The sequence below is a fragment of the Dryas octopetala genome, chromosome 7, assembly GCF_963921425.1.
Source record: "Dryas octopetala chromosome 7, drDryOcto1.1, whole genome shotgun sequence".
Classification (NCBI taxonomy): domain Eukaryota; kingdom Viridiplantae; phylum Streptophyta; class Magnoliopsida; order Rosales; family Rosaceae; genus Dryas; species Dryas octopetala.
In genome coordinates, this window is record NC_141372.1 from 6,923,211 (window position 1) to 6,948,409 (window position 25,199).

The 25,199-nt window shown below is 36.3% G+C and overlaps 4 protein-coding genes and 2 pseudogenes across 9 annotated transcripts; 5 read left to right on the forward strand and 1 right to left on the reverse strand.

Annotated features, from left to right (window-relative positions):
• The first annotated feature begins 87 nt into the window (after positions 1–87).
• LOC147279110 (uncharacterized) lies at positions 88–5,138 on the forward strand. The gene is made up of 10 exons (XM_086250565.1): positions 88–238; positions 825–900; positions 1,023–1,137; positions 2,212–2,248; positions 2,381–2,450; positions 2,652–2,756; positions 4,005–4,155; positions 4,280–4,362; positions 4,571–4,664; positions 4,748–5,138. Exons 2-10 carry the CDS (start codon positions 870–872, stop codon positions 4,836–4,838), a joined length of 777 nt encoding a protein of 258 aa, XP_086106691.1. The 5' UTR covers positions 88–238; positions 825–869; the 3' UTR covers positions 4,839–5,138.
• A 679-nt stretch (positions 5,139–5,817) lies between these two features.
• LOC147279111 (uncharacterized) lies at positions 5,818–11,688 on the reverse strand. Of its 2 annotated transcripts, none has more exons than XM_086251034.1 (13): positions 11,538–11,688; positions 10,710–10,855; positions 10,046–10,610; positions 9,782–9,934; positions 8,771–9,402; positions 8,610–8,684; positions 8,348–8,531; positions 8,172–8,270; positions 8,011–8,077; positions 7,255–7,438; positions 6,383–7,130; positions 6,208–6,299; positions 5,818–6,113 (listed from the first exon to the last, which is right to left on the reverse strand). In XM_086251034.1, exons 1-11 carry the CDS (start codon positions 11,604–11,606, stop codon positions 6,404–6,406), a joined length of 2,901 nt encoding a protein of 966 aa, XP_086107160.1. In that variant the 5' UTR covers positions 11,607–11,688; the 3' UTR covers positions 5,818–6,113; positions 6,208–6,299; positions 6,383–6,403. The 2 variants fall into 2 exon arrangements, with proteins under 2 accessions (XP_086107160.1, XP_086107159.1); XM_086251033.1 differs by having other exon boundaries at positions 9,782–9,940.
• A 2,973-nt stretch (positions 11,689–14,661) lies between these two features.
• Positions 14,662–19,197, forward strand: LOC147279112 (receptor-like serine/threonine-protein kinase SD1-8). 5 transcript variants are annotated; one of them, XM_086250831.1, is made up of 8 exons: positions 14,662–15,082; positions 15,173–15,928; positions 16,976–17,086; positions 17,484–17,722; positions 17,954–18,164; positions 18,280–18,517; positions 18,639–18,789; positions 18,886–19,197. In XM_086250831.1, the coding sequence occupies exons 1-8, from the start codon at positions 14,662–14,664 to the stop codon at positions 19,195–19,197; spliced, it is 2,439 nt and encodes an 812-aa protein (XP_086106957.1). The 5 variants fall into 5 exon arrangements, with proteins under 5 accessions (XP_086106957.1, XP_086106961.1, XP_086106958.1 ...); XM_086250835.1 differs by having other exon boundaries at positions 17,493–17,722; XM_086250832.1 differs by having other exon boundaries at positions 16,976–17,080.
• A 739-nt stretch (positions 19,198–19,936) lies between these two features.
• LOC147279113 (G-type lectin S-receptor-like serine/threonine-protein kinase At2g19130) lies at positions 19,937–21,626 on the forward strand. Its single transcript, XM_086250325.1, has 4 exons — positions 19,937–19,994; positions 20,379–20,537; positions 20,641–20,718; positions 20,857–21,626. Exons 1-4 carry the CDS (start codon positions 19,937–19,939, stop codon positions 21,624–21,626), a joined length of 1,065 nt encoding a protein of 354 aa, XP_086106451.1.
• Positions 20,297–24,368, forward strand: LOC147279114 (receptor-like serine/threonine-protein kinase SD1-6 pseudogene; annotated as a pseudogene).
• On the forward strand, positions 22,685–23,716 carry LOC147279115 (G-type lectin S-receptor-like serine/threonine-protein kinase B120 pseudogene; annotated as a pseudogene).
• Positions 24,369–25,199: the final 831 nt, after the last annotated feature.

A 25,199-nucleotide genomic window follows, 5' to 3' on the forward strand; every position in this document is an offset into this window, starting at 1 on the left:
AAACCTGTAAGAAAATGATTAGTTTTCACACCTTGTTGCTTCTCCGGCCATAAAAAAGAAAAGAAATACCTTGTGCTTTCTGTGGATGCTTATGGGTTGTGGGTTCTAGAGGTATGAACAAACAAAAGAAAAGGAGTGAAATAGAGAGAAATTGAGAGAAAGTTGTGGGAAACAAAGAAAGGGAAAAACAGAGAAGAAAGAGAAAAGCCCATATTCTTTTGGGTTTGTCCCACACCAGGTTGGTACAAAAAGCTTAAACCCCCACTTTTCTTTCTCACTGACATATTCAATATATTTTGTTCCCAGATCTTTTTGTGTACCCGCAATTTCATGCCACTCCCATTACCCCTTTCAACAAGAACATTTCAACTTCTGTTTTTGTGTTTAATGGGTATCTGTCACTCATCTGTCATCAATAATTTATTTTATATAAAATGCTTTTTTTTTTTTATCTGAAAGAAAAAATACAATTTGTGGTTGTATTCTTGGGTTGTTGTAGTTGAAGTGCTTTACTTTGCCCACTGGCCACTAGCATAGATTCTCTCTTTCAATCTGTGTGAGCATTGCAAACTCAAAGACTCCGTTGGTTCAGTTTCTGCATTGATGTGCTTTGATCTTAATGTGACTTAATTGCTGATAGAGCTTCCTAGCTTTTTATTGTCCCTTCTTTTTTTGGGTGCCTTTCCCTTTCTGATATTATTTTTTAGGAGCAGTGTATAACTGGTATAAGGAGTGACTTATGCAGATTCATGGGTTTTATTACATTTTCACCCCCCTACATGGGTATAAATAGATATAGCTAATATTGATTTTCTCCATTGCAGGAAGTCACTTTAGGTGTGCATATCGTTTATATTTGGGTGGAGAGGATGAGCTACAATAGCTCCAATACTGGTTCTGGTTAGTCATTTTCCTGTGCTGGTGTCTATATTATGTGTATATAGAGAGTAAAGCCATTTCTAAAGACTAATTATGTTGGTTCTGGTTATGTGTTTTGAACATTTGTTGCTTCAATATGTCAGGTAGTAGAACTGCTAGAAGGACGTTTGAGTTTGGAAGGACCCATGTGGTCAGGCCCAAAGGGAGACACCAAGCAACCATAGTTTGGCTACATGGCCTTGGTGATAAGGGCTCAAGGTATTAATGCTATTCTTTTGCTGACTCTACCAAATCTTCTCTTATGATCGTTCTTTGTGCTTGTTTCCATTTGTCCTTGTTTTTAGGTGAAACTTAATTAATCCCAGCCAATTGAACAGTGGAACTGAAATTCCTATACACGATTAAAATTGTAGTTTTCATGTCAGCTTTATACATGCAATGAAGCTATTATGTTTTACTCAGTCATGGTTTATGGACGTGCATGTCTCAATAGTTATGATATTCAGAATGTGGAGTTTTATAGTCTTCTACATGAACATGATATTCCTTCTTTATATGAAGCATTTGGTGTGAGTTGATTCCTTTCCCTTTTAAATGAGCATATGTCTGTAAGAGGATGGTGGCCTTCTTTTGTTCCACATAAAAAACAAAAAAAGGGGAATTGGAGAATGTCAATATCTTTGTCCTGATCTGGAAAAGTCTGTTATTTAACTAAGTCCTTGAAATCTATGTTGCATTTTAGAAGATTCTAACTCTGATTGATTTGATGGGGGACCGCAATACTACTGTGAACCAAAAAACAATGTGATTTGTTGTCTTTTTCTTCCCCTTCTTTTCATTCTAAGTCGTGTTGGCGAATTCTTGAATCAAGTATTTGAATATTCCAAAGCTTAGAATAGGGGACCACTTCTTCACTAGCTTAGTTGCCCTTTAAATTTAACAAACTGAAATACATTATTCATTAGTAATTTATATAGTACACATACATGACTAATCTCAGTTATTTTTTTCAATGATACATTATTGAACCAATTTGATCTAAGACATATATATTGGAAAAGCATCGAAATTATACAATTATTGATTAGTTCCATCCTAAACTTTGATTATATATGATCCCAAAATTTGGTTTTATATGATTCTAACAAGTGTTTCTTAAATAATATTGTAATGATTTTCAAGCTCGAAGTGTGCTACCAACCTTCCTAGCTACTGGACTAAAAATATTTTGCTATTCCAGCTCCTTTTATTTTTGCTCAGTCAACGAGTTTGGTTAGCCAGTAGTGAGTAGTGACTAAGCTGGATTTTCCCACTTTGTTCTTTGTCTTGCAGCTGGTCCCAGCTCTTGGAAACCCTTCCTCTTCCAAATGTAAGGATAGTGATTTTAAGTTTCATTATGCACATGCATCACCAGCAGCCCTAAACCTTCAATTATTAGAGAATATACTGCTACTTGGTTAATAGAATTTATTATCTGGTTCTGTTGAAATTTATTGTACAGATTAAGTGGATTTGCCCTACTGCTCCTTCTCGGCCGGTAGCATTATTTGGTGGATTTCCTTGCACTGCCTGTAAGATTTATTGCTGTAGATTCTGTATTTATCCTGTTGACACCCACCATCAAATTCTAGGTGGCTGTGAGCTGCATCATATGGACATAAATTGCCTGAAAATACAAGCTATCCAGTAACTAAGATAACAGTTTGGATTATATTTCTTTTCATATTGTATCTGTAAAACATACTCTAAAGCGCTCAAGTGATTTGTGACAGGGTTTGATATGGGGGACATTTCAGAAGATGCTCCTGATGATATGGAGGGGTTAGATGCCTCAGCAGCACATGTAGCAAATCTTTTGTCAACAGAGCCTGCTGATAGTATGTTCCTTTCTTGAAAGCTCTTCAAACTCTGTTATCTTAGTTATATTTGTTACAAATATTTTCAGTAAAAGGATTTACATTAAGATTATTGGGGCATTAATATATCTGGGAAGAGTGAAAAAAAAAAAAGGGAAGATAAAGACTTCTGGGGTTTTGGAGAACTGTACTCAGGATTCATGCAATTCTTACCTTGTTAGAAAAAATATTATCTGTGATTTGCATCCTCCCCCTATGTTGCATTGAACTATAGTGGACTTATTTGCCTATTCTGCTTTATACAGTTTTCATGAATCATGACTTAACCAAATAATATTATATTCTGATTAGTTCTCCCTATTATCTGTTGTATCTCATAAGGTTCTATGTAGTTTTGTTTGTATTGTGAACTTATTTGCCTATTCTTGCTTATAAAACTTTCATGAATCATGACTTAACTAATAAAAATTAGAGATAATTAGGCTTGAGTCCTTTAGAAAAACAGTTTTTAGATGGAGACTGGTGGTGTTTTAAAATTTATAAGAAAATCCTTTTAATTCATAATAAAGTCCTTTAATTTATAAGAATTTTTTTTTAATTCATAATAAAGTCCTTTTAATTTATAAGAAAATCCTTTTAATTCATAATAAAGTCCTTCTCCGATTTGAAGGGTATTTCCCCTCCTAGGGTGTAGAGTGAGTTTTGTAGAGGCTGCATGTTAGCCCAAAATCCTGGAGTTAAAACCTAACATAAAGCTGTCAAAGAAGAAAAATAAAAGGACTTGATTAAAAATCCTAAATCACTACCGGTCTTAGTCTAAGAAAGACTCATAAAATGGACTGAACTCTAAGTTATGCATTGATCATTGATCAAATGCTCCCTATTATCTTCTGTATTTTACTCTTCAGGATTATTTAATTTTGTTTGTATCATGTAATGAGCTCATTGCATAATTGCAGAATGGCAGAACTCTCACTTGATCTTCAGCTTTGCTATTGAAATATCTCTGACCTTATTTTGTCAAAGTTATCAGGACTAAGCAAATATATGCGATCAATAATGCTATAATTTTTAACCAAGAATTAGAACTGAATGAATTACAATATAAATTTACGTGGAGGATAATTAGTCAGGTTGCACCAAAGTTGAGAGTCATAGATATTCTTACAAAATGATTGGCTGTGTAAAGTGATGTGTTATTAAGGTAATTTTTCTATAGGAATTACAAATGTTTTATATAGCTCATGTAAATTTTTCCATTATGAACAGTAAAACTAGGTGTTGGGGGCTTCAGTATGGGCGCTGCAACTGCCCTCTACTCTGCCACGTGCCGTGTTTTAGGGCAATATGGGAATGGAAATCCGTACCTAGTTAACCTAAGTGCTATTGTTGGTCTAAGTGGCTGGCTTCCATGCTCAAGGTTCAGCTTCTGTCATGTGTGCATCGACATAAATTTACTCATGCACCAACACATAAACGCAACCTACACATATACTGTTAGTAAGCAATCAGCAGTTAATCTCAGCAACTTCTTTTTCTTGTAGAACTTTGAGGAACCGGATGGAAGCATCGCATGAGGCTGCAAGGCATGCAGCATCCTTGCCCATTTTGCTATGTCACGGCTTAGGTAATCATATTCTTCTCATATTCAGTAGTATAGTGTATAGGTTCAGTTCTTTTTTGGAAGTATCTTCTCTCCACTCCCCAAATCCATATAGAAGAAGCTACAAGCTCCTGATTATTTTGTTTGGTTAAATTTGTAATTCCCAAGTTTACACACACAAAAGATTGTAAGACATAGTTAATGTATGTGATGCCTTAATTCTTTATTGCAGCCGATGATGTGGTTGCATATAAACATGGAGAGCAATCTGCACAGACCTTAAGTTCAGCAGGATTTCGAAATCTTGTGTTTAGAACACACAATGGGTATGTGATTCTGCCTTCAGTAAGGATTTTATATTTTGTTCTTTCCAGTATCAATTTCATGAATGCTTAGTTTGGCAATGCAGGCTGGGCCACTATACCATCCCTGAAGAGACTGATGAAGTTTGCACTTGGCTAACTGCAACATTGGGGCTCGAGGGATCCCGATCTTACTAGTCGAAAAGATTGGTGAACGGTGTAGCTGGGGATCTCAAATGAGGAGATTATAAAAAGAAAAAAGAAAAAGAGGATTGGAAGAGGCATTCTAGAATAGAATATATATGGTAGTGGCATTTCATATAGCTACTATTGCCTTATGCTCTCTTGAAATAACTCTAGCTAAGGTTGCTCACTCTTGTAGTTGAGTGCTGGTTGCTAAGAGATTTGTATGGGTGTTCTTACTTGGGTTGGGGTAGGGGATATGGAGTCTCCTTGCCCACATCCATGAAATTTTGTTGTTTTGATAATGAAGTGATTCTGAATATATTTATTTTATTCCATAAGATGCTACATAATCAAGTGTTCATACGTCTACACTTGAGGCTAATGGCAGCTAGTCTGGTGAGTTTTACAACATAACGATCTTCTACTGGTCCATACATAAGCCTGGAATAGCTGTTGGATTTCTCTATATCCATAAACCACCGAGATTAAAGCCTGATGAATTATATATGCACCCTCAAATTTAATCAGTGCATTCAGCATCTAAACTTCTGTTTTTTTTTTTTTTGGAACTTTCCAATTTTGCCCCTTAATGTACTGAATAAAGAACTTAAAATTTTTAAAAAATCTGGGATGGATATGGAGGCTGGCTGGATTCCACTTTTTTTAGTTTTCAACAGAGGGCAAGAATAGAATTTTCTTGAATGCTAGGTGCATAAGTTTGCTTGGTGCTTTTAGAGCTCCCCTTAAACCTGAATTAGCACTCAAATTCAGTTTTATTAGCTATGCAAATCCTATCTTCAATTTTCGTTACACAACCGACAACCCATTGTTCGTTGATCTTGACAATTATGATGTTAAAGGCTGCAATGGAGAGTATGCCTACCCAATGAAAAATATAAAACCATAGTAAAAATCAGCTGATGGAATATACAAGATAATGGCAACGTGGTGGAGAGAAAAGCAACCACTAATTGATAATAATCATATCCAATAATCATGAAAAGGTTCCCTTTTTTTTATACGAAATGAAAAGTTTTCAAATTTTTCTTTGGAAATTACAAGAAAAAAAATTGCCAGGGGATAACTGGGACAATTTCAGTAGCCGTATAGCCTTTAATCATGGGGAATACAGCGCTAGTCAGCAATTGAAAGATCCAATTTAACAGAGAACTGCTAACTAAAATAATGAGAAACAAGATGAAGAAATGACTACAAATAATGATGCAGTAGCAATGTTGTCTTTCCAATTTTCTGAAATAATCCTTCAGAAATGCAGCCACTTGGTACCTATTTACCACAACAAATGACGACTGTGATCATCATACATGCAGGGAAAAAAAAATTATATATAAGATATCTGAAGATGTGTCCATATTCGAACCTGACAACAAATCAAGCCACAGAACAATGTCTGCAAAAGTCTTCTTGGAGCAAGTACAACAATTAAACACCAGAGTGACCCCTCGGAGTAAACTGAAACAAGAAACATTTAAAGATCAGCATTATTAATGACAACTTTAGAACAAAAATATTGAAGCAAGTGGTAGAATACTCACTGTGGACTCCAGAAGTGTCGATCATTTCTTTCCACCGTTATCTTGAGCATTACTTGGGTTCTGAATGGTACTGCTACCTGTAGACTTAATACAGGGAGTAAGAGGTGGGAAAGAAGGCACAGCTTTCAATATGAACTTACGGCCACTTCTCAATCCCTCTGAAGAGCTTGCACCAAGCTCATGATTGTGGCTATGAGGAGGAGAAACCCGTTTCTTATTTGGGGAACTTACTTTCACCGACTTGATGGGAGTAGAAGTGTCCTTCAATATCTCAGGTGTGTCATCTTGCAGAATGTCATAAAGCCCATTTTCAGAGTCAAGACCTTGGAAAGATTTTGTCCCACCTAACCGAGTCATTGGGGTGACTGGCGAACTACGCCAATGAAGAGAACTAGCTGATGAGAGGCAGTGATTTCCAGGGCGCAGCTGAACTTGTGAAGCATTTGTCCAATCCCTTGTTTTGGATGATGTTGAAGAAGCCATAGCCATTGAGTAAGGATCTGATAGTGGAGTAAGATGGCATGTAGTGGGGACTGCATCGCATCTTGGTGAAAAAGTGTCCATTATTCCAATGCTTTCGTAATCCACTCGCCAATCATAAGAACCTACATCCAATAATTCTCTACTTGTTTCCAACAGATTGTCATTGCTCTCTGAATTCCTCAGAGGGGATCTCGTTGATTTTTCGTAAGATGATATGATGGTAAGATCAGATTCAGGTGATGGGAGGCATCTTGCAGGAAGGAACCTGGAATTTGAGACATTATTTGCATGACTAAACAAAAAATTGAAATACACAATCAAGAAATGGTAGATATCAAATAATTATTAGCATTTCAGGCTAATTGGACATCAAAATCAATGAATCTTACTCTGAGCACTGAAATGATGGTGTCAATGGATTGAGGTTGCGCGAATCATACAACTCAACAGGCAAAAGATCTTCCTTTGTTGCCACCATTTCCAGCTTCTCATCAAATGTGCTTTCTATTCTTTCCTTGCCAGCTTTGTTGCTAATCATCTCTTTAGTCACACTATGCCCCGTAGCATTATACTCTATAGCAAATAAGATCGATTTACAATATTAAGTTACAAATAGTGATTAACTGATCATTTTTCAGGTGCACAAACATATATGCAAAGTTACTCCAAGGGTTTGCAGTAAATATCTTTCAGCAAAGCACCAAACAATTTTCAAATTTACTTTCACTAATCCATTTTTAAAGGCATGATACTTCAGATAAAGTTTGCCAGCGCCATTGGCACTCCCTTTTAACTTCTTCCACTCTGTATTGTGAGTGTATTAAAATTTATATGATATTCAGTTTGGAGTGCACAAAGCTAAATGAGTGTTGATAGCATCACCTGAGAATATAAGATAAACTACATAATATGGGATATGGTTCTAATTATTAGGCAGTTTTGCATGCTATGTTATTAGAATGTCAATCAAGACCACTGATCAAGTGAAATCATGTATGAATGTGTGGTCCTGAAAACATATACCAGACTACATGGCAAGAAACATTACCCTATATATATGAATAAATATTCTTTTATTATCCCTAGTGAATACAAACTTTATCACATGGAAGTGGGAAAATATTTTTCTTGATATAGAGCCTTACCTCCCTTCTTGCCATAGACATTTTTACATCCCTCACACCGGCATCCACTGGAGCATCCAACATTAGCCTTTAAAATGAAGCAATTTGAGAGTTCAGAATGAATTGAAAAAAGAAAGATAACAAACATCACAGCATAGAAATGTAGAAACGAAATTCAAGACCTGATAGCATTCACAATATTTTTTCAGACACATTGACTTTTTGCAGTTGCACCCTCTTTTGTGTCTAGCTGAGGATGGTGTGAATTGATTTTCACCTTCCTGTAATGGGCAAATACAATCATCAAGTTTCAAAAGAAAGGAATACAATCAATAATTGAACTGAAAGGGTTTAGTACCACATTATTCGGTGGAAACTCAGTTGCATGTGGTACAATCTTGGGAGCAAATGCAAGTGGATTACGGGATTCAATTTGTTGCCTTGTCTCAGAAACTGTATCTTCATATTCTTCTCTGTTAAAGCATCCTTGGCAAGCACAAGAGCCGGCACAATAGATTCCAGCAGCAAAACAATCACAATAGCTGAAAAGAAATGTATTAACATGTGACAAACAAATATGCACTTATGAGTTTACATGGACAAAATGTGGATCAACTTACAGTTTCAAGCATTTGGTCTTCTTGCAGTTGCAACGCTTGCAACCATCACTGTCAATAGTGCTTAATGTTTTTTTCCTGGAGGATCATACACAAACACAAATTGGTACAGCAGACAAGAATTTAAGAATAATCACACTACATGAAAGACTATGCCGGCTGACCTTTTCTTTTTTGAGCTAGATTGGTTGCACTCCTCGTAACTGTCAGCATTATGAAAATCAAATTTCCTCTTCTCATGGGGAGGTCCATGATGCTTAAATTCCACAGTCTGAGGAGACTGGGTAATGGCAGAACTTGCAGCAATTGAAGTCTCAGTTTCATTCCCCCTGTCTTCAGCACCAGCTGAATCTTTCTCAACCGCATTCAATGAAACTGGAAAGTGCCTCACATTCTCCAGTGAATGACAGCTCATGATAGATGCTGACTTTATAACTTGCACACTCACATGGTGATCTGTTACTTTTATGCTTTTTGTTGCACCACAAACCACCGGTGCAGCATTGACAATGCTGTTTAGATGCAAGCCAATACCTGATGGCTTGGAAACAGTTAAAGGAGAGTTTCCACCATACCGAGGAGGCAATGAGGTGGCCATCTGTCTCTTGGTGGAAGTTGTTTTTAAGACCACAAAAGATGATTCCACCATCTCCAATTCCACAGTTCTGGCAGGTGATTCTGAGTTGTTAACCTTCTCTGTAGGACTCAAAGAACTGTTGTTTTTTCCAGTAGTACAAGGAGGAGCCTCTTCGAACTGAAGGCAGCGTCTATGCATGCCATATTGGTTATTCCTGGCCTACATTGATCTTGCAATTATTCTACTACAAAAATAAATAATCCTAGCAGGATTTGATAACCAAAAAGAAAAAAGCCCACTGTTTTTGCAGGCATGGGTGGCGTGTTGAAAAACAGAAACATTCTTGTCATTTTCCAAATACACCCACATTACACAAAAGGAATACTACTTCCAGCAAGCACAGCAAATAGAAAGAAAAAGGAAGATGGACAAATCATGCCAGCTAGAAACACATCTTGACATCCTTTTCACTTGGAAAAATTATAGATGAAAAGACATGTGATCAAAAGAAAAATGTGATTCATAGTTTTTTTTTTTTAAATAAAAAATCCATGGGAGATTGCACATTGGTGCCTAAAAGTCATATGTAATGTCATACCTTAGAAGCATGCAACATCATGTTCTCATTCATTCCATTGGAGATTGAACCAATATTCTCAGCACAATCTTCATGCACCTGAACAATCTGCAAAGGTCCAGGTGGAGATTTAGGGGTAGAATCACAATCATCTTGGCGTCCACCTCCTATATCCTGTAACTTAAAAGTTGTGAAAATTGTAAGAAAAACATGTGGAAGTGTGGAACAGTCATATCCGTTCTCATAAAATAATTTAGTTCTTTCTCATCAAGAATCTCTCAGTACCTGAGCATGCAAATCTTGGTGATATTTTCTCTGGGAAGCATTTTCAACAGATGAACCAGATTCAATATTCGGGCATTCATTAGATGGCAACTTGCCATCCCTTTGCTCTTTAATTTTCATTGACTCTGCATCAAACATTTGATTTCCTTGAAGGTCTTCTTTAGCCTTCTCTGATGTCATGAGAGGTGCCACAGCTTTTTCCCCTGAGTCTGTTCCATTATCATTTTTGTTGTCCAATTTTAATGTAATTTCCTTTGAGTCAGTTAAACCAATTATTGATGATTCCGGCACATTGTTCGATTGTTTCAAACATGGATTGACTGATTGAGCGGAATTCACACAGTCCTCCTCTATGGGATCAGCTAAGTATTCATCCCCACACCCTGAAGAGCTGCAGGGCTGAGTTTCCACAAAATTCCTAGTCTCGCAGTCCCGAGTGTCAGTATTCAACCCCATGTGCAACTGGGAAATAGGTTTCTCAGAATCAACTGGACCATCACCAAATTTCTTGCCTTCATCATGAGGTTTAGGTACTTCTGAACTGGATAACTGTGGGTATCGAAGCCTGATGAAAATAACAAATTGCCAAGTTATTGAATGACAAGCCAACAAATGATTCAAGAAGATCAATCTGAAAAACAAACAGAAACAAAAAACCTCAGACCTTTTTAGGAAACTTGCTTCACGGTTACGTGGAGATGTGAACACAAGAGGAGGAGAGCCAAGTGCAGGGAGCCCTTGCGCTACAAGTGTAGCCTTCACATGCTTTATTGGTGATAGATTGTTTATGTAACTAGAAAAAGGTGAGTCCTGAAACAAATAAAAAAACAAGAAGCATGAACAAGAAATTCATTATATACAGACAATTAGACATTGCAGATGCTCATTTCAGAAACAAGAATGACAAACTCAACGAAAAGGCATTGCTGCTCCGGTGAGAAAATTCTCATCATTCATTTAAAATCTGTGACATAGCATAAGTATGAAAGAAAATGGCGTTTCAGTGTGAACCCAAGAATCCTTTGTATTAGTGTCATCACTAAAAGCACTCGCAAAATGAAATTCTGAAGCTTTTAATGATTGATTAGATTGTAAAACCGAAAAGGGGGGCTTAGTTTTCTATGTGCAATACAACTCCAAATGAATCAACTCAACGTTTTAATCACCAATTACTCAACAGAAAGCCAATTGCACACTGAGAACCCTAAAATCAGTAAAAGCTGAATTGTGCCCACTTCAAATTGCAACCACACTCACAAATTGAACTTCTCCAAATAATACTAAACCCTCAACTACTACCAACCTCACCACAATTGAACTAAAACCCACATCCAGAAATTAGCCATTGCACTATAATTTCATTCAAAATTAAAAAACAGAAAAAGGGTAGAGATCTGCAACTGATGTTATCAATTAGGTAAAATCCAAACACAAGAACATCCAAAAGGAGAGAGAGCGAAATTTGAAGTAAACTTGAGGAGCTGTAATTTACTTGAAGTGGAGGAGAATCTGAGCAAGATGTGGCGGTTGCTTTGATTTTGGTAATATTAGGTGAATCCATAGAGGGAAAGTCTAACCCTAACCCTAATGTCCTCTGTCTGCATTTTTTTCCAACTTTACTACTTGCCTCTCCTGAAACTGATAGTGAGAAAATGTGAGATTGGAAATTCGAGTTTTTTTTTTTTTTAATTTCTTTTCTTTTCTGTGTGGAAAAAAAGAGAGAGACGTTTAGGCTTAGGCTGTGAAACGGCGGGATTTAAAAACCAAGCGGGAATTGTAATTTAGTGAGGACTCATGGCAAATGGGCTGGGCTACTGGGCTGGATTTGAAGTTTGGGCTGGGCCGGCAACAACATATTTGAGTATTTGAAAATCTGGTGGATAAATGGATTTTTATGTTATGACATTTATCGAATCAAATCCAATCTTTCCTGTACTTGCTATGACATGTTTAACTAAACACAGGATCAATATTGGAATTATTTCAAATGTTTTTGGGCTTTTGCAATATAATCCAGAAGATAATTGAAAGAAAAAAGTTTGAAATTGTAAAATTAAAGGTAGGTTGACTTTAATTACCAAATTTCAATATTATTTCATTTTAACTATTAAAATATTTATGTTATTTCACTTTAGATACTAAATTTCAGTTTAGGTACCAACTTAATTTAAAAAATATGGTTCTACTGTGACTGTTAAACAATTTTTTATTGATTTGTTGTTTTTTCAGTGTTTGCAAGACTTAAACTTTAATTTTAGTCTCTAGGTTATAGGACTTCATCTTCCAAGCCTAAATCAAAAGCACTAAACTCTTATAAATTTTAAATTTTTATGAATTTCAAACAGTCACAACTGTGACTTAGTTGTGACTGTCGACTGTATAGCAAACTGATTTATGACCTAATTCAAAATATCTTGCTCTAGATTAGTACCTAAACTAAAAAATATATATGTTTTGCTGAAAAACTATTGATATTTGGTATTTAATCCTAATTTCTCATAAAATTAATGATCCATTTTTGTTTTCATAATTCATTCTTTAAGAACAACAAGAAATTAAAGAACTCTTTATATGCTCATTATAGGGGAACAATTATGGATAAAATATGAGTTTTTTGGTTACATATAAAATATGATTTCATTTAATAAATAGTTCTCCTCAAATTAAGTTTGACACTGATAGATTAACTTTTCTCCTATTTTGGAGTCAAATATGTATATATATATGATATATTTGAGATATATATACTTGTAAATTTGAATATGTTATGTATATTATAGCATGGAGCCCAAACAATCTCATGGGGATATCTATAATATTTGAACTTCCTTTTAGTTGTATAATGATATGAAGATAATAGGGAGTTTCTACTTAATAAAGATAATGATTATCCATTGCTTATGTGTAACTCAATGGCTATGGTTACGAGTTATGACAATAATTTCCTATTGATAGTGTAAGTGTACATTGTGACTTTATGCAAGTTTCTTTATATATATATATATATAAAGAAACTTGGAAGACCCCTATATATATATATATACTAAATGAGGGAACCCCCTGTGAGGCCTACACGAGTCGTTTTGTGTCGATCCGAACCGTTCATTTTTTATATCTCCATTAATAAATCATCCTTATAAAAAATCAGTCAAATTGAAAATCATTTGCCTATCTAACTTTGATCAAACAAATGAACGGTTTCATTGAAAATATTTGGTTCGTCTATTTGTTTGATCAAAGTTAGATAGGCAATGATTTTTGATTTGGCTGATTTTTTGCATGGATGATCTATCAATGCAGATGCAAAAAATAAACGGTTCGGATCGACACAAAACGACTCGTGTCGGCCCCACATGAGGATCCCTCATTTAATGTTATATGAGGGATCCTTCATTGGAAGACCTCGATCTACATATCATGGATATATATGACATAGATAACAAAGTAGAGGAAAATATCACTTGACTGATAGCTAATTGGTTAATAACAAAATTAATTCATATTATACATATATATGAGTAGCTAGTTAAATGAATAAACGTTCTATACATGCAATATATATACATATGGTTCCGTTTTTATTTTCACTTCATAGCCATTTTAATTTAATGGCGTAAAGTCACTTTTGGTCTCTGTACTTTGGGGTAAGTCGCACTTTGGTCCCGTAATTTCAATTTGCACGTTTGTAGGACCGTGTTTCCATTAGTGTTGTAATCAAGTCCAATTCGTCAAAATCAAGACAGAAAATGCCGACGTGGCACCACCTGATTGGTTTTAAAGTAGACGATTTTGACGGATTGGATCTGATTGTGACATTAATAGAAACATGATCCATAAAAAATTCAAATTGAAATGACGGGACCAAAGTGCGACTCATCCATAATACATGGACCAAAAACGTCTTTTGGCCTAATTTAATTGTTCCCCTAACTTTAAAAATCTGAGTCAATTCTAAATACATTTACGGGTCGGTCAACTTTATTTCCCAATTTACATTATAGAGGCCTCCACATTATATTCTTATATATATTGACTGTTCAATGATGTGGTGTGGATACATGAGTTTGGAAAAAGAAAGCCAGTACAAATACATAGCATTTGCCTTTATCACATCACCTAGCTAGAAAAGGGCTGGTTTGACCAAATAAATAGCAAGGGTGTTTGAATGAATTATTCTCTTAGAACTTAACCACTACGCTAAGGAGTTCGCATTATGTTTCAATGATTATGTATAATTTATTCGCAAATAATTTATGATCCTCTGGAAGATATCAAAATCTATCTGGTTTGAGAATGAGGCTAGCCAACTTAATAATTATATAAACCATTCCCTTGAGAATATAAATTAAGTAACCAGTAAATAACTAGTTGACTAATGAACATGCCTTACTCAGGTTGCAGCAAAACATATAGAAAACATAGATGTATTGGCACTCCAAAAATGACTTCCAGCATTCCACAGATTGCAATACTCTCACGCATAAAGAGTGCATAAGATCGATTTTCGAGTGCCAAGAAAATAAAAAACTGGTCTTCATCTACACCTCTATAGCTTGATGAACTGATCAACAGCTAGCTTCTGCTCTGCACCTTCTATATATGCAACATTGACCAGCATGAGAGCCATGAAAAAAGAAGGTCTTCCTCTTATTTGCTTCATATTATTCTCCACCTTATTTTCATTCTCATCTGCAGCAACAGACACACTTACTTCTTCAGACATCTTGAGAGACAATCAAACTCTGGTTTCGGCCGGCGGAGTTTTCAAGCTTGGCTTCTTCAGCGACAGCTTCTCAGGCTATTACTACCTGGGAATTTGGTTCGCCGCTGATCCAAACAAGGCTGTCTGGGTTGGTAACCGCGATATTGCCATATTGGATTCTTCCGGTAGCCTTCAACTACGATCCGGGAATCTGGTCCTCACCGACAGGCGGCAGCTGCAAGTGATAGTCAATGCAGCAAATGTCGCCGCCACCCCCAACACCACCGCAACACTTCTTGATACCGGAAATTTCGTGCTTAAAGAAGCAGAAACAGGCACTTAATTCTCGATATTTTGTTGATATTTCTGTATTTTCAGACCCTCGATATTTCTGTTAACACCGATATTTAATACCTTGGATACAGGTACTATTTTATGGCAAAGTTTTGATGTACCAAGTGATACATATCTTCCTGGGATGAAACTTGGGTGGTTTAACCTAAACACAACCCAACAAAGCTTTCACATTCTTGTGTCCTGGGTAAGCCCCCAAAACCCAGCTCGTGGCCTCTTCACTCTATCCGTGGACCGATTCGACTTCACAAGGCTTGTGGTTTGGCGAGGTGATGGACTCGACATGGACATTGGTTTCTGGGACGGACATAACATGCGGTTCGTTTTCGACAACAAGACTGGGAATAGTAATGACTACAACTTTAGCTACCACTCCGTCGCTAAAGCTGAGGCCTATTACACTTTTAGCAACAGCAACAACAACTACGACCTCATGTGGTTTGTGATGGCCTCCACTGGAAATCTGAACCAGTATTTTATGGTGGATGGGAAGATTTCTTCTGTGACTCATACTTTGTGTGAGGATTCGAGTGGCGGTAATAGCGGGAAGTGCTTGACTTCGCTGCCATCTATGTGTGAGGATGGTGACAGTTTTTCAGAGATGAATGGTTCGCTACCATCTACGGTTAATATGGGTAATTCCGTAAATATGGAAACTAGTGATTGTGAGACTTTGTGCAAGAGCAATTGTTCTTGTACTGCATTCGTTTCTCTTCAGAATGATCAGCAAGTGTGTCAACTTTATTATCAGAGTAAGCAGGATCTGTTGAAGATCATAGAGAAGGGGCCGGGGTTCATTTACATTCGCGGCGGTGCTGCTCCAAGTGGTAAGTCAGAAAAAACACTCTTCAAATTTTCAGGCCAAATCAAAGCCTTTTTGCTTTGACACGTGGGGGCTTCGGTTTTGACTCTCGTCCAGCTTAAAGGGTTTCGATCTTGTTTGCTTAATTAAGATAATTTGTCATGTTATATTGTTAAACTCTTAATTTAAGACATACTTAATTTCAAACAAGAATATTTTATTTGATTAATAGTTCATATTGACGGTCTAACATTAGTTTAATCTACTATATTATCTGACTATTGAACAATTCAATATATATTAATAGGTCTCAACTCCGGGTCTGCAATATTCATATTTTAAAAGAGATTATTATATTAAGTACCATCGTTTACTGTATATAATATAAACTAATAACAATTTTTTCTGTGTGGTAGGAATGTAGGATCGATTACGACACTCAACTAATTTAAATTCTTATCCTGCATAGTTTAATCACTAACCATGTTGTTTATAGTTCAATTATCAAAAAGAAAATGCTAGGTGCTTCGGAATTCTTTTGGTTGCTTGTTTGACTTTGTGTGAATTATATATGAATGTGTTTTAATACAAACTATGTGGGACGACTACACAGATAATTACAACAAATCTGAAATGATATTCTTGTTCAACATAGCGTAGCAGTTCCATAAACAATTAATGGCCTTTCAATATTGTAAGCACCAGTTAGAGTTAATTATGATATGCTGGCAAATAACTAAGAAGGGGTCCACTGGGAGAGATCGCAAACTGGGTCAAGACTCGACACTTATTATTGTTTAAGGAGAAATAAAAACCATTCTATTTATTTTAGATATTTTTTTTTTCATATTGGTTTTTTATATGCATGAGAGGATTTGACTTTGGAATCTCTTCCAATAAAGTAGAGAGAAATACCATGAGACCAATAGTTGGTTAATATTTTCATATGGATTGTTGACAAAAAAACAAAAGAGAGGAAAATTTCATTTTAATTCCTTTGTGTACAACAAGAAATGTTATTTGAAACTTACAAATAATTAAAATGGTGGCAATTAATGTCTTCACTCTTCAGATGGTAAGAAGTGGAAACTCTGGTTGGCTATCGCGGTTCCTTTAGCGTTCCTCCTGGTTCTTGTTCCAATCTCCTTAGCCTGCTATCTGCGCCGGGGACATAAAGGTTTGAGTTAATTTCATTATTTTTTAGTCTGAATTTGATTTTTATATGGATACAATGCTAAATGCATATATACGTTGCAAACTTGCAATTAATTGGGGACCGGAGTACTATCTGCGCTCTAGGTATTGAAGTGCAGGAATACCCTGAGATCTCAGGGTATTCCTGCACTTCAATACCATCCTGCATTATTGGAATGCAGGAGGTATCGATCAGTTGGATTTTGATTCAATGGTTGGTAACATGAATTTCGTACTTGGTACTAATTACCTATGAGTTGATAAATTGTACAAATTCTCTAGAATTAGCATGTTCCATATGCATAAGAATATATATCATTATTTTTGACCATGATATTTCTAATTAATTAAAAAGGCAACCCTTGTCTAATATTCAATGTAATCAGAAAATCAAGTCAGTAGACGAGAAGACGATATCAATTCGGATCAAGTGAGATTATTCCAAATGAGCGCTAATGCATCACCAATTCTGCCTGATGAAGTTAGAGCTGCAAATATCATGGCATTAGGCAGGCAAAAGGATCAAGAACTGCCCTTGTTTAGTCTTTCTAGCATACAGACTGCAACAAATTACTTTGCAGAGGCTAATAAACTTGGGGAAGGCGGATTTGGGCCTGTCTATAAGGCAAGTCATCAGTTTTTGCTCATTAAATTTGTTCACCAAATTATGTGCATGTCAGTTTTTCTTTCAATCAAATATGAGTCTACAATGGACTTTATTTATTTTCTAGCAAGTTCAAATTCTGACGTATACGATACACATCATTTGGTGAACATAGCATTATTGATTTTTTGTTTGACATTGCCGAGATCTTCTTAATAAACCATAAACATCAATGTATTATGGAAAATGCAGGGTTTGCTAGTAGAAGGACAGGAAATTGCAGTGAAAAGGTTGTCCGAAATTTCCAGGCAAGGGTTGAAGGAGTTCAAAAACGAAGTCTTAGTAATCTGTAAGCTGCAACACAGGAATTTGGTTAGGCTCTTGGGATGCTGCATTGAAGCAGACGAAAGTATTCTAATTTATGAGTACATGCCCAACAGAAGCCTCGATTCTTTCATTTTTGGTTTGTCCATGATCTCTTTTTTAAGCTTTTTTTTTTTGTCATTCTTTTTTAAGCTTTTAACATGTCCTATATATGTTTCTGTTCTTATTATCTATATATGTTCAATTAGGTACAGATTCAACCAAAAGGATGCTTTTAGATTGGAAAAGGCGCATCAACATTATTGAAGGGATTGCTCAAGGCCTTCTGTATCTTCACAAGTACTCAAGATTAAGGATCATTCACCGTGATTTGAAAACCAGCAATATTCTGTTGGACAGAGACATGAACCCGAAAATATCTGATTTTGGCATGGCAAGAATTTTCGGGGATGATGAAATTAAAGGAAAAACAAACCGGGTTGTTGGTACATTGTAAGTAAATTTTTTGCTGCTTTAGTTATGCACCTTGTGTATTTTCGAGAATTTGCATGTTCATACTCATTTGGTTTTCGTATGCTCTTCTTTGATTCAGTTTCTAATGTATATTTTTTAGTGGTTACATGTCCCCGGAGTATGCCATGGGCGGCCTGTTTTCTGAAAAATCAGATGTGTTTAGTTTTGGGGTCATTTTATTAGAGATCATAAGTGGCAAGAAGAACATTGCCTTCTTTGAGATTGATCATTCTCTAAATTTACTAGGCAATGTAAGCAACTTCTATAAACCCCTGAAAATCCCAATCACTTTTTTTTTTTTGTTCCACTAACTATTCGATTTTTGAAATTGGGTTTTTTAATTTTAGGCCTGGAATTTGTGGAACGAAGGAAAGAGCATGGAGTTGATGGATTCAACACTGTCTGCTTCATGTTCAAGCAGTGAAGTTATGAGATGCATTCAGATGGGTCTTTTGTGTGTGCAAGAAAGAGCTATGGATCGACCCACCATGTCAGATGTTGTTTCTATGCTAAGCAATGAGTCAATTGCTATGCCTTTTCCTAAAGAACCTGCATTTTGGAGTCAGCTAAGTTCCACTGATGCAGATTCATCTTCAAGTAGACAAAGGCATTACTCTGCATTATCTGATATAACCATTTCAGGAGTGCATGCTAGGTAGCAGCAAACCAAAGCTTCCCCGGGAATATATTCTTCATAACCAAGTTCATCTACAATTAATACTACTGCTGTGGAGTTTATTTTACCTGTATCAAAGTTGTAATATAATGTAAAAGAAAAATGCACATTTTTTTACCAAACATTTCTTTGTAACTGTCATACAGGTGCCCATTAGTATATAAATTTAAGCCTGTGTTTTGCAGCATTAAGCAGTAATTAGATCAACAAAACTATTTGGACCACATTATCGACCATTTTTATAATAGAGGTAGGATCCACTTGTATAAATGGTCTCACTTTTATTAGTAACATAGTCTACAATGTGATAGTATCTTTGAGACTAATATGTTGAAATTGAGCCCATATTGATCAGTCATGGGTAAGTTCACTCAGAAATGGTCACTTATGTATAGTTCCTTGTATAGAGAATTAATTATAGTGTTGAAGCCATTTGATCCTACAATGATGGAGTACAGACAAAAACTCTAGCTTCCCATCCAACAAGATGCTTTTCAAACTATCTGCTTCAAGACTTCACATCTGGGCCTTAATTTTTACCTTATAATCAAAAGGTAGACACCGCTGGTTTGTGAGCTTCCCTTTGTGCACTGTTGAATGTTATTAGTGGCGGATCTATATGAAGGCAAGTGAAAACAATTGATCCCATTAAACATTTTTCCTACCCATTAAATTGGACCAGAGGAAAACTGGTTGATAAAATGCCTCAAAGAGTTTAAGGCATGGACAAATATAAAAAGCTCATTGTTCCTTCTTCATCAGGCTCCCACGAAAGTGATGGTACGTGCTTGAATTAATTATTTATTCCTAACACAGTAACACTTAACCATTTTGCTCCAGGAGTTCACATTATGTTTCTATGATATAACACTTTAAATTTATTATTCCCTGAAATATGAAATGATGCCTTTCAGAATAAAAAATCAGTTGTTGACTAATCAACCTGCTGGCCGGGGTTAACATTTGTATTTAGAAAATAAAAAACTAGCTAATTGGGGTCTTCATCTAGAGACCTCTAGCTCAAGTTAAATCATCAGGTTAATTTGCTTTGCACCTTCTCTGCAATAAAGGTCATCATGCTCATGAGAACCATGAAAAACGAATTTCTTCCTATAATTTGCTTCATATCATTATTCTGTACCTTCTTTTCATTCTCATCTCCAGCAACAGACACACTTGCCCCTTCAGACACACTGAGGGGCAATCAAACTCTAGTTTCAGCCAGCGGAGTTTTCAAGCTTGGCTTCGTCAGCGAAAGCTTCTCTGGCTATCACTACCTGGGAATATGGTTCGCCGCCGACCCAAACGAGGCTGTCTGGGTCGGTAACCGCGACAATCCCATATTAAATTCGTCCGGCCTGCTTCAAATCCGGTTAGGGAATTTGGTTCTCATGGACCTGCGACAAGAGCAGTTTAGTCATTTCAGGAAATGTTGCCACGGCTACAAACACAAGTGCAACACTTCTTGATTCTGGAAATTTGGTCCTTACAGAAGCAGATACAGGCATAGTCTGAAATTTCGATAATGCTCTCTTTCAGTACATCACTCAAAATTTTCATATAATTAATTTCGTCCATTTGTCTGTATTTTTAGATTCTCAATATTTCCCTTTAACATCGATATTTAATACCTTGAACACAGGTACGGTTATCTGGCAAAGCTTTGATATACCAAGTGATACTTATCTTCCTGGGATGAAACTTGGGTTGTTTGGCCTAAACACAACCCAAAAAAACTTTCACACTCTTGTTTCTTGGGTAAGCCCCCAAGACCCAGCTCGTGGCCTCTTCAACTTAACCATTGACAGCTACGACTTCACAAAGCTTGTGGTTTGGCGCAAAGATGGCGCCAAAATGGATATTGCTTTCTGGGAGGAAAACTGGGAGGGGCAGCCACTCCGGTTTATTTTCGAGAACTCGACTGCAAATACCTACAATTTCAGCTACCATTCCAATGAATACGAGGCCTACTACTCTTTTAGTAGCAGCGAAAATTACGACCTCATGTGGTTCGTGATGGCTTCTGCTGGAAACCTTGACCAGTATTTTATGTTGGATGGGAGGATTTCTTCTGTGAGTCATGCTTTATGTGAGGATTCGAATGGAGGTAATACTGGGAAGTGCTTCACATCAATACCATCTATGTGTAGTGGTAGCTTTTCTGAGATGAATGGCTTGCTGCCATCTGCATTTAATGGTGGTTATGTTATTATGGGGACTACTGATTGTGAGACTTTGTGCAAGAATAATTGTTCTTGTACTGCATACGCTTCACTTCAGAATGATGAACAAGCTGGGAGATGTCAACTTTACTATGGGAGTGAAAGGGATCTTTTGAAGATCATAGAGAAAGGGTCTGAGACTGTTTACATCCGCCATGGTACTCCAAGTGGTAAGTCTGAATTCAACTAATGATACAGAGATGATTATGATAAAAGCACGTACATAAGAAAAGGTATTGAATTGAATGTCTTTCACATACATAACTTCTCGATCATATTGTCCTACACAGTAACACAGGCATCAAAGTTGAATGGGTTACTAGAATATTATTAAGCCTCGAGACTCGTGGTCTGCAATAACAATAAAAAGCTATTATTATATTAAGTGCAGTCGTTTAGTACTACATATAATACGAATTAATTACAACATTTTCCCCTGTGGTGGGAACCATGCATGGTGACTATAAATACATTTAATCTTTTTTTAGTGCATAGTTTAATCAATAATCATGTTGTTTCTTTTTATAATAAATACCTCCAAGAATAAAAAAAAGGCAAGGTTCGAAAATCCACCTAAAAAGAATTTAAGACAAAGAATGTACATTTTATTTCGCGTGTACGTGGTCGGCAATATAAAAAAGGATCCGAGCGCTGGCACATGCATTTACATTTGTATTTGCAATTTTTTTTAGATTTTGCAATTTTTAGGACATTTTGAGTTTGTATATGTAGTTTTTAAGATGTAAATGTACAGTTTTTTTTAGATGCAGGCTGCAGGTTTTAGGATATTTTGAGCTTGCATATGTAGTTTTTAAGATGCAAATACATGTGTTTAGGTTGTAAATACATCTGCAGCTGCCGATTGCTCGGTAAAAACTGCCAAACACTCTGTACGGATTGCTGAGTGCTTGGTAAGAATCCTATCCTGAAAATTAAGTATTTGGCCAACTGGATTGTGGGTTAAGTTTGTTTCTCATTTTGGCCTTCAATGTAAAATATCCCTTTTTATGGGAAGGTGTTGGGTGCATTTCAGTCTTTGGCTTGCTTATTTGACTTTGTGTAAATGTGCTCCAAACTTTTAATACAATTTGACAGATAATTAGGTAAATATTTTTTTTAATTCCTCCAATTTCGTTAGAGATAATTTTCGTTGTGTACAAAAAGAAATGTTATTTAAACTTACCAAGAAAGGGGTGGCATTGTCTTCATTCTCCAGATGGTAAGAAGTGGAGACCCTTGTTGCCGATCATGGGTCCTTTGGCTTCCCTCTTGGTTCTTATTCCAATCTCCATATGCTATCCGCGTTGGAGAAGGCAACCTAAAGATCAAGTAATCAAAGGGGTAGGCATTATCAATTGTGATGAAGTCAGAGGTGCAAATACCATGGAATTAGGCAGACAGAAGGATCAAGAGCTGCCCTTTTTTAGCCTGTCTACCATAAAGACCGCAACAAATGACTTTGCAGAGGCTAATAAACTTGGAGAAGGAGGATTTGGGCCTGTTTATAAGGCAAAGTCTTCCGTTCCCTGATAATCATAATTTTTATTTGAGTAATACTAAATCACTTTTTTTTATACCACATGAGTACAACATCTCTAACAAAGGTAGGATCCACTTGTTTAAATGGGCTTGCCTCTATTAAAGATGTAATACACATGTGGTACAAATATATGGCTTTTTCCTTTTTATTTGGCATTGCCAACATCTTTTTAACCCTCAGTATGTTTTATGCATGTATTATGGAAACAGGATAAGTTGCCACTACAAGGACAGGACATTGCAGTGAAAAGGCTGTCCAAAATTTCCAGGCAAGGGTCGAAGGAGTTCAAAAATGAAGTATCATTAATTTGTAAGCTGCAACACAGGAATTTGGTTAGGCTTTTGGGATGTTGCATTGAAGCAGAAGAAAGCATACTAATTTATGAGTACATGCCCAACAAAAGCTTGGATTCCTTCATTTTCGGTTTGTGCATCATCTGTTTTAAGCTTTAACATGTTCTATATTTGTGTCTATTTTCATCGTCTTTGTTCATAGACTGAGATGAATTGGGTGCAGATTCAACCAAAAGGGTACTTTTGGATTGGAGAAGGCGCATTACCATTATTGAAGGGATTGCTCAAGGTCTTCTGTATCTTCACAAATACTCAAGATTAAGGATCATTCACCGCGATTTGAAAACCAGCAATATTTTGTTGGACAATGACATGAACCCGAAGATTTCTGATTTTGGCATGGCAAGAATTTTCGGGGACAATGACACTAGAGTAAAAACAAACTGAGTAGTTGGTACATTGTAAGTACACTTAGTTAAGAGATGTTGTCAATAAATATCGTAGGTATAACATTACTCATTTTTCCATTTAGTTTCTAATACATTTTTGCTTATAATTGTTAGTGGTTACATGTCTCCCGAGTATGCTATGGACGGCCTTTTTTCTGATAAATCGGATGTGTTTAGCTTTGGGGTGATCATACTAGAGCTCATGAGTGGCAAGAAGAACATTGCCTTCTTTGAGGCTGATCATTCTCTAAACTTAATGGGAAATGTAAGCAACAATTCAACAATTTACCCTGAACATCCCAATCACCTTTTATATGTGTACTTGTAATTCGTTGCTAAGATTTTTTAAACCAATTGGATTGTTTTAGGCTTGGAATTTGTGGAAAGAAGGCAAGAGCATGGAGTTGATGGACTCAACATTGCATGATTCTTGTTCAAGCAGTGAAGTTATGAGATGCATTCAGATGGGTCTTTTGTGTGTGCAAGAAAGAGCTATGGATCGACCAACCATGTCGGACGTAGTTTCCATGCTAAGCAATGAAGCAATTGCTCTGCGTCTTCCTAAAGAACTTGCATTTTTGAGTCAGTTGAGTTCCACTTATGCAGATTCTACAAAAGATTTATCCATTTCAGAAGTACATGCCAGGTAGCAAATTATGTAGACCAGAGAACTAAAAAAACAACGACTAGCAGCTAGCTTATTATTCATTTTGATCCATGTAATTTTTTTTAATTTTTTGGATTTGAGGGAAAGGGAGATCAAATTTGAGTGCAAACTGGACAATTTTTCACGATCCTTCCAGCGGGCTACCCAACAACTGCAATCCATGTCATTTTAAAAAGTAACTTGGCAACAATCAGACTATGGTTTTCCTTTCACGGACTAGTTAGCTAGCGTTGGGTTGGGCTTACCTTAAGAATTTGTATCTAGGCTTGAGACTAATCTGTTAAAATTGAGCCCAAATTGATCAGTCAGGGGTTAGCAGTAGCATCAATATCAATTTTGAAATGCGTCTTACACATAATTAATTATATTGAAGCCATCGAAAAAACAAATAAAAAAAATAAAAAGCAGAAATCAGTAGAAGCTTGTTATTATCAAATGTGAAGGTAGTCAGGTACAGACAAAAAATCTGGCTAGCTTCCCAACCAACAAGATGCTTTTCAAACTTTCATCTTCACGACTGAACATCTGGGCCATTTGACCTTATAATCAAAAGGTACACACAACTGGTTTGGGAGCTTCCCATTGTGTGTCAGCATGTCATTAGTGGTGATTCATTTGAGGGCAATTAAATTGCTCCAGGAGCTCATTGTTCCTTTGATAGTTTTTAAGGGTAGGAGCAAAGTGTTCGATAAAATGCCTCAAAGAAGTTTAGACAGGGGCAAGCAAAACAAGCTTGTTCCTTCTTCATCAAGGCATGGGACTAAGTTTTTTTGGATTCACTACTGCATGTAATTTTGCTTGAATTAATTATTTA

Coding starts and splice junctions, on each gene's coding strand:
- LOC147279110 (XM_086250565.1), top strand. CDS start 870: ATGAGCTACAATAGCTCCAATACTGGTTCTG. Junction 1,138..2,211: donor CTTGGTGATAAGGGCTCAAG/GTATTAATGCTA, acceptor TTTGTCTTGCAG/CTGGTCCCAGCTCTTGGAAA. Junction 4,665..4,747: donor GTGTTTAGAACACACAATGG/GTATGTGATTCT, acceptor TTGGCAATGCAG/GCTGGGCCACTATACCATCC.
- LOC147279111 (XM_086251033.1), bottom strand. CDS start 11,606: ATGGATTCACCTAATATTACCAAAATCAAAGCAACCGCCACATCTTGC. Junction 9,941..10,045: donor ACCAAGATTTGCATGCTCAG/GTACTGAGAGAT, acceptor ACAACTTTTAAG/TTACAGGATATAGGAGGTGG. Junction 8,532..8,609: donor AAGACCAAATGCTTGAAACT/GTAAGTTGATCC, acceptor ATTTCTTTTCAG/CTATTGTGATTGTTTTGCTG.
- LOC147279112 (XM_086250831.1), top strand. CDS start 14,662: ATGAGAGCCATGAAAAAAGAAGGTCTTCCTCTTATTTGCTTCATATTA. Junction 18,165..18,279: donor CCTCGATTCTTTCATTTTTG/GTTTGTCCATGA, acceptor AATTAGGTACAG/ATTCAACCAAAAGGATGCTT. Junction 18,790..18,885: donor CTCTAAATTTACTAGGCAAT/GTAAGCAACTTC, acceptor TTTTAATTTTAG/GCCTGGAATTTGTGGAACGA.
- LOC147279113 (XM_086250325.1), top strand. CDS start 19,937: ATGGACAAATATAAAAAGCTCATTGTTCCTTCTTCATCAGGCTCCCAC. Junction 19,995..20,378: donor AGGCTCCCACGAAAGTGATG/GTACGTGCTTGA, acceptor TCTCATCTCCAG/CAACAGACACACTTGCCCCT. Junction 20,719..20,856: donor CCTTACAGAAGCAGATACAG/GCATAGTCTGAA, acceptor CCTTGAACACAG/GTACGGTTATCTGGCAAAGC.